At 38.6% G+C, this 8,089-nt stretch overlaps 2 protein-coding genes across 2 annotated transcripts in view; one reads left to right on the top strand and one right to left on the bottom strand.

The window, feature by feature from the left end:
* The first annotated feature begins 1,150 nt into the window (after positions 1 to 1,150).
* Positions 1,151 to 6,962, top strand: bnip1b (BCL2 interacting protein 1b). Its single transcript, XM_088088248.1, has 6 exons — positions 1,151 to 1,308; positions 2,443 to 2,535; positions 2,639 to 2,730; positions 3,210 to 3,317; positions 3,951 to 4,069; positions 4,251 to 6,962. Exons 1-6 carry the CDS (start codon positions 1,225 to 1,227, stop codon positions 4,445 to 4,447), a joined length of 693 nt encoding a protein of 230 aa, XP_087944374.1. The 5' UTR covers positions 1,151 to 1,224; the 3' UTR covers positions 4,448 to 6,962.
* The window catches only part of LOC121964303 (uncharacterized), a 50,638-nt gene continuing 49,420 nt past the window's right edge, over positions 6,872 to 8,089 (bottom strand). Inside the window, exon 7 of the mRNA XM_088088873.1 lies at positions 6,872 to 7,822. Within this exon, the coding sequence (XP_087944999.1) occupies positions 7,501 to 7,822 (322 nt within the window). The 3' untranslated portion in view covers positions 6,872 to 7,500. The remainder of the gene's footprint in view (positions 7,823 to 8,089) is intronic.

Here is an 8,089-nt window from a genome sequence, read left to right as displayed (position 1 = left end):
GTGAAGCTGAAAAATGTCTGGAAATAGGTTACTACAAAAGAAGGTATTCCTGCAAGGCAAAAATATCCAAATCAGCAGAATAACCTTTATATTAAATTTTCACAAAAAAAAAGAGTCTTCAGATGTAATCACTTTGTAAACCACCAATATTTTGATTAATAACTTTGTTACTGTTTTTGTCATTAACTGTACCTGATTAAAACAACATTAATTTTATCATTTAAATAACAAAATGGATGTTGGTTCAATCAGTTACAGTTAGTGAGAAAAATATAATTAATTACTGTGTACATGTAACTGGTGTAACTTTTTCATTTATGTTGTTGATTTGTTGTTGTGTTATAATATTTTGTTGTTTATATGCCTTAGTTTGTTTTCATGTTTTCCTGCATATAAAACTGAAATATTGAAGGATCTATATATCTATCTATCTATCTGTCTGTCTGTCTGTCTGTCTGTCTGTCACAAATAATAATTTAATTTCAAACTTAACAACATAAACATTTTAAATGGGTCCAAGCATATTTCATGTTAACAAGGTCCATGGCACAGAGAAATAAGGCTCTTTGGTCTGGTGATTGTTTCTTTTGAAACATTCATGGCTTTTGACTTCAAATGTTCCCTTAGATTTTTAAAAAAAATTTTTGGTCTTTTTCTTTTTTGCTTCAATTTGGAAAGCAGAGTTTGGATCAGCAACTGAATTCTGTAGTAAATGTTTGTTTCTATCCCACTGACCACAACACACTTTATATCAAATACATCAATGTGAATATTAGTAGTCATTCTTCTGTTGATAAAACCCATATTAACCCACAAGAGATGAGTATAACTGACATGTGCTGACAAAAATCCGAGCCTAATCTTGCCTAAATCTTTCCAACACATACGGGATTAATTTGGTGTAAAATTTGAATGATACTTCTTTGTCTTTGTTGCTACTATTAGTAAATATTTCTTTCTTGTCTTCATTCTGGTTCCTATTCAAACCAATGGGTGACCCATTGTCATGCCCAGCTTTAAATTATATACACTTTTTAATTTTTGCAAATTTTAATTATACTTTTAAATAAGAAATTCGTAATATTTTATTACATGTGGTTCATTTATTCATTTATTTTATTTGACAGGATTTTAATGGATGCAGTGTCACAGGAGATCTATTGCTTCGCGTTTTGCCGAGCTCGAAGGTCTTTTGGGCCTCCAGCTTGCCGTACAAATACAAACATGGCGTCTTCCTCGGATGTTCACGTCCGGATATGTGGACAAGAAATCATAAAGTATGACCTAGAAATTAAGGCTCTCGTTCAGGTACGAACCAAAAACTTGTGGATTTTCTTTTGGATTATCTTTTGCTGACGGTAGTATCGGTTTTGTTGAGGAGAAATGTTTGTGAATGCGTCAAACAACGGGTCTGAAAGTTGGTCTAGCTAGCTTTCGAGTGAAGCTAAAGTTAGCTAACAGTTAAACTGCTAATAAAAACATTTAAAAGAGACACAGTAAGAAAAAGAAAGTTCGCCTTCATTATCGTTATTTAACCGAAGTTCCTTCAATCACTGCTAAAAGTTTTATTAACTTGATTTTTACAGTCCTGCGTGATCATGAAATTAATAACGTTAGCTGATCATGCAGCTGTGTTGGCTAGCTGACTGGTGGCTGGCGGATCAATGAGGAGTATTTTTAGTTATTAAACGTGATCAATTATTAACCGTCATAGCAAGCAATGAATATAAGTTACAAAAACTCATTTAACCCTTTGAACCCTGAGCAAACCGACTCGATTTATTTCGAAAACACGGGAAGAAGGCAATGCGCTACGTACCAAGAAATGGTCAAAATTTGGCAGGAAATTAGAAAAAAAGGAAAAAGATTATTACCCAAACATTAGCTGAATAAAATGAAATGAACAGCAAAATAAATAAAACGGAAAAGAAGGTAAAAACACAAACAAACAAGGACATTATCTTGGAAAAGTGCTTCTAAATTATAAAAATATTCTGTAACATCATTTAAGATATACTGATGTTATTATATTAAATTGCATTGCGTTTGAAGATTGCAGAATGCTACGAGGATCCCGTTTCCCTTAGTTAAGATGCCTTTTGTCTATGCGCCAATGTATCTGCCTCTCTATTTTTCTTTCCTTACTAGCGCCAATTTGACTTTCTGTGCAAAGTGTCACTATGTCTAGATTTGAAACTTTGTAACTGAATAATCAAATAATCATCAGTCCTATTGTGCTTGTGATCATGGGTAACCACTGATATATATTTATAAAATGCATTTTATTTATTTAATTTCGAAATGAGCCTGTGATGAATATGTAGTTCCCATTGTATGATTTTCTTCTTTCAGTGTTTTCTTCCAGTGTTTTGCTCTGACAGACCCTGATGTAGATCATATACATACATACATACCAATAAATTGTGTGTGTGTTACCTGCAGGACATCAGGGATTGCCCTGGGCCTCAGTCAACTCTCATGGAGCTCAACTCTCAGGTGAAAGAGAAGTTCAACAGGCTCAGACTCAGAATACAGGTCAGGCCTCACATCACAAGCATATTGTGTTACATCTGATTGATTTCTTGCTTTAAACCCAAACTGTTTTACTCGATGTGGTTATGTGGTGTGTTGTTTTCAGGATCTAGAGCAGATGGCCAGAGAACAAGACAGAGAGACGGACAGACTGGCCATTCAGGCAGAGACAGAGAGCCAGCGAAGGCAAATGCTGAGGTGTGTGAACACACATAGATATTAAAAACACAGACTTTATTGACATGATCAGTCCCACTAAAATGCCAGCGTTCAGTCCAGTGTTGAAGTGAGTGGACTGATCTGTATGTCACTCTCAGACAGTACATTAACTTGAGCTCTCATGTTTGGCTGTAGCTGCTCTTTGCATCAGGTCTGTTGGTGCCTCTGTCTCCTGAAGTGGGTTCATTATTAGTATTGTAAATTTAAGCCTGTAATTTAACGTGTTCATGATGCCTTGAGAAATAATTCACATTCTAGGTGTTGATCTTTGAATAAAAAGTGCAGTACATTCATATCTGGAGCTAATAAGACTTTTAGAGGCAGATCATCATCATCATAAACAGCATTGCCTGTTAAACAGACTCAGACACAAGAGACCAGATGAAACAAAGAAATCACAAACAGTAACTTCACTTTTCAAAGCTGGTTTCTGTGTTATTTTTTCTTTATTATTTCAGTAACCAGACAGCGTGGAGGAAAGCTAACCTGGCGTGTAAACTAGCTATAGACAACACTGAGAAGAACGAGCTGCTGCATGGAAGAGAAAACCAGACCACCAGGCAGAGGTCAGTACATTTCTACTGAGAATCAGATGAGCTGCTGAAATTAAACATTTTACTAACAGTTTTTGGCAAACTTAACAGTTTACCTATAATCCAAGTCCTGTCTGGAGAGACTTTTCAAATGTTAAAAGTGTATTTCTGACTTTTTTGTTAAACATAGAGCAGCATTTATTGTTATTTTTTTTTTTTATCAGCTCAGTGCGCAGTGAGATAACTGAAGAAACAGAAAAGGATTTTGCTAACCCTGACAGGACACTCAACAGCATTAGTCAGCTCAAGCAGTTTCAAAGTTAAAATATTAAGGAGGATAAAACAGTGCAAGCTTATCAGATGGACTGCTGTAACATCATAAAAGAGGGGATTTCTTTTTGGCTGGTCTACCTTTTGTTTTGCCAGACTTATTCGGGAAAAAGCCTAAAAAAGTTGCAACTCCAGCAACATTTGTAGTATATAGAATAATTTAATTTTGTAATTTCTGTATTTCTGGCCTCCTGGTAGAAACAGGATGCTCAGAAACTATTCCAGAGGAAACGCACATTTTTTGGGATCTTAACAAACTTTGACTTTTACAGATACGATAAATAAAACAACACCATATTTATCACCAAGTCTTCCTTGTGTGTGTTTTTATCTCAGGAAGGTGACCAAAGAAAGTTTAGTGGAAACCAGCAGCAACATCACGGAGAGTCTGATGTCTATTAGCAGGATGATGGCTGAACAGGTGAAGCAGAGCGAGGACACCATCGGCACTCTGGGTAAGAACAAAAAACTACTTTGTCCAAGTGTTTTGGATGTTGTGGTCGTGTACAAAAGGTAAATCAAATGAAAGCAAAATCAAACATTTTTTTCCTGTGAAAATAATTTCATATATATTTCTCCTTTCAACATTTTTTACCCATCTTCTAACCTTTTATACCTTTCGTGCTCCTTTCACAGCCACCTCCTCCAGGACGGTGCAGGAAACCAACGAGGAGTTTAAGAACATGACGGGAACCATCCACCTGGGGAGGAAACTGATCCTCAAGTACAACCGGCGGGAGCTGACAGACAAGCTGCTCATTTTCCTGGCTCTGGCGCTCTTCCTCGCCACCGTCCTCTACATCCTTAAGAAACGTCTCTTCCCCTTCATTTAGCTGGCCAGCTGAAGAACGCGTCCAGGCTTCAGGAACAATGTTTTCCAGTTATTTCACTCAGCAGAAAGTTACCGCAAGGACTTGTAGCAGGTATGGACTACATGTAGAGTTGGAAGCAATCCTGAGACTTGACTGCCACACATAGAGACAGTGCCACGTGAAAATATTTTTTCTTTTTGGCACCCTATGTTTTTGGCTAAAACTGAAAATGTAGGTTTAAGAAGTGTATATGAAGGGTGTTGTTAAACTGGCATTATGGGGTTTCATGCAGCAGCAGTGATAGGTTTTAAAGCCTCGGCATCCTTCAAACAAACTCGTGCTGTTCAACCATCCCTAAAGTCAGAAGTTTCTTTACTTTGAGCACGTGGTCACACTTGATGCAGGGATGAAAAGACTGCTCCTTCTGGTTGCTATACACTGCCTTTTTTTTTTAGAAAAGCACTTTGAAGCATACCAAGGCCTTAATACTTCATTTGTCATTCAGAGCTAACCAGGGACAAAGCCATAGAATGTAATAACCCTCTATTTGTTTACTTTTTGTCAAATTGTATGACTTTTTGTTGAAGAAATACTTCTCTCCCCCAAATTATTATTTGGATATCAATTACTAAAAGCATGTTACATTGAATTTGTGAAGAAAATTGTTTTTCTCAACTGCCTCAACGGTGAACGAGGAATCTAAAAACAGAAAATTCTTCATGGATTGAAGTGAAAGGGGGCTGTGTGCAGCAAAACTACATGGAGACATGAGTTTACAAACTTTCACACAGCTCATGCAGTATAATCCAAGCCTTGTTTATCCAGTCGTATGCTCAGCACTTTGCAAACAAATAGTCCTTTCAAACGGGGAACTGAACTAAAAGTGAAATTTATCCTTGCTCAGACTCTGTTTACAAACATAGTGATCTTACCTCGCTGAGCTTGTGAGTTGCTGGTCTGCCGCTGCCTTAAATAGTTTGTGTTGTTGTATGAGTTTGTTTTTTTTAAACGGTTAGTTAGGATTCACTATACAAACTACCGATCAAGGCAGCAGTAGACCATCAGGTCCCATTTTAAGTTAGGTAAAACTGTTTTTTTGTTATTGTAATCTGGCTTTAAAGAGAGCATAGCTTAAGTTTCACTTTCCATTCCATGTCGAAAAGGGCCGTCTGTGTAAATGACTGGACACTTGAGACTCGGATTATACTGCCCGAAGTGTGCGAGAGTTTTTAAACAAATGTTTTGATAATAGTTTTGCTGTTGTTAAACACAGCCACCTTTTACTCCAATTCAACAAGTTCTTACTTGCATGATTTAAAAATAATCAAGACATGCAAGAACAAAGTTTTGTTTACAAATTTAGCCTAACACACACTGGATGCATAAGTGCCCAGATCGGTGTCGGTTGCTCATCAGCAGCCACCTGACCGTTCACACCAGTAGTCATTTCTTCACGCCAGTCAGCAAGCGATTCAGCTCCTCTGCTCTGTTCTGTTCACATGTGGAGCTCTGTCTCTGTTTGCCTGTGTGTGCGTGTCTTTCAGTGTGTCAGCGTGTCTCTCTCGCTCACTGATTAGACACGACAGGAAGCATGGGTTGCATATTTCATCATCTATCATAATCATATTTATATCATATATTATAACAAATACATCCTTTCTGTTGTCAATAATAGATTAGTGTGTTTTCTCGCCAGATTCGGTCGCAGAAAAAAAGGACCTGAGGCCAAAATTACTGCTGCAGATTGCGAGCTGCGGCGTGTCCTGTGTGAATAGCCAAATTGTTTTTTGTTTGATTGTTTTTTAGGGGCATCTTCCCTTTATTAACAGGACAGTTTTAGATAGACAGGAAAGGCGGGAGAGAGAAGGGGGAATGACACACAGCAAAGGGCCGCAGACTCGAACCCCGGCAGCTGCAGAGGCCTCAGCCACATGGGGCGCACACTCTACATGTTGAGCTGAAGGTCGCCCCATAGCCAAATTATTTAAGAAGATCTTGATGTAAATTGTCCTGCTTTGCGCGATTCCGTTAATGGTGTGAACCCAGCCTGACATGGGGTGAGTAATTGATCTACAAATGGTAATTTGGGGGATGAAGTTTTTCTTCAAGTGTGCATATTTGTCTGAACTGGACGGTTATTTTAAGATGCTGTTGTTACAGTTATTAACAAGTTTACATTGTGCCTTTCGTCGTTCCAATCAGATGTGCGCACAACTAATCTGGATATCTGATAACTTACTGTGAAGGGCGTCCAGCATGTTGAGTCAGACTGTGTGTGTGAATATTGAGCAATGTTTGTTAGAATAAAATTGAATGTTGGGAGAAACCTTGTTGTGAAGCATTGCCACAGCTGAGCCAGTAGATGGCAGGATACCCAACATTTACTGAGCTGAGTGAAGATCTGTTTTACAGCACAGGACTGACTAATAACCACATGTCTCTCTGTCCAGTGACATCATTGTATTTTATTTAATCTCAATCAAAATGTTTACAAATGTACTTTCAGATTCATTTAAATAAAAACTTACAAAACATAGCTTGCAACCTGGGGTCTGCATGAAATTGAATCGTTCAAGTAGAACATCAGAAATACACATTTATAACACATCATAACCAAAGAGTGCTTCCCTTCCTGCAGACTGCACCCTGTCTGTCTACAAGATGACATTTGATAGTGTGTCAACTATACGGTGCATAATATTACAATCCTCATAAATACAAAAACAGATTTAAATAGGTAGTATACCTTTGAGCCATCAGCTGCACTTGAGCTTTTCCCTGTAGTGTTTACTCGTATGTGTCCATGCCCTTTGCTGAAGGATACAGTAACTGTGGTAAACTGATGTTAAGTGAGGTAGATAATTGGTTTTCATTCTTGTACAAAGTCAAATGTAAAGAAAATATTAATATAGCCCAAATACCCAACAGATTAAACAAGTTATGCTGCACTGCTCTCACCAGCGGTACGACGCAAAACTACCACCAATACTACTCATTCTACTACTAATATAACAGAAATAAGTGCATGATCTTTGTGTACCCTGTCTGCACCTCTGTGTAACTCACTGCTCTGTTTATGAAGCAGTGACATTGGATCTCTCAGACAGACTAAATTCGGTCGCATTGTCGATCGGACTGAGCCTGTTCCTGTCCTCTGGTTCGGACGCTCTGGTTGGCTGCTGCAGAGGTTCTTGAGGGCTCATAGGCCAGGGCACGGTCGGTGGTGGAGAAGTGGTAGGCTGTGGAGCGTCCGATTGGCTGAGAGAGCAGGTGCTACTGAAGCTGCTGCACAGCGAACCCCAGTTTTGCTCGCACTGCCTGCGCAGCCGGCGGCCGACCCACAACCTGACCTGGTCTCCGCACTTCAGCAGGAAGTTCATCAGCTCCACGTATGGTCTGGTAAGAAAAACACACACAAGACAGAATGACCTGCTGTTTTCCCTTCCAACACAAACACCACAGCAGCTATTTTGACTTCTCATGCTAGTCAAAGCACAGGTGTCAACTAATAACATCTCAGTAAGCCATGATAGTGAACCAGCATGTGCAATACCAGGACCCTGAAACTAACGCAGCTAAAAAGAATTTAGCCATTATTAATCTTAAGATTTATATCTGAGCTTCTCCTGCTGTGACAGGTCAGAAGAAGAGGTTTCTTAAAGA

Source organism: Plectropomus leopardus, chromosome 15, assembly GCF_026936395.1.
Source record: "Plectropomus leopardus strain MGB_pleo_1.0 chromosome 15, ASM2693639v1, whole genome shotgun sequence".
In the NCBI taxonomy this organism is placed as follows: domain Eukaryota; kingdom Metazoa; phylum Chordata; class Actinopteri; order Perciformes; family Serranidae; genus Plectropomus; species Plectropomus leopardus.
This window is presented reverse-complemented; position numbering and strand designations above follow the sequence as displayed.

Bases quoted from the DNA above. Each gene is read 5' to 3' on its own strand.
- bnip1b (XM_088088248.1), top strand. From the start codon at position 1,225: ATGGCGTCTTCCTCGGATGTTCACGTCCGGATATGTGGACAAGAAATC. The intron at 1,309-2,442 runs GTACGAACCAAA...TGTTACCTGCAG, and splicing joins AAATTAAGGCTCTCGTTCAG to GACATCAGGGATTGCCCTGG. The intron at 4,070-4,250 runs GTAAGAACAAAA...CTCCTTTCACAG, and splicing joins GGACACCATCGGCACTCTGG to CCACCTCCTCCAGGACGGTG.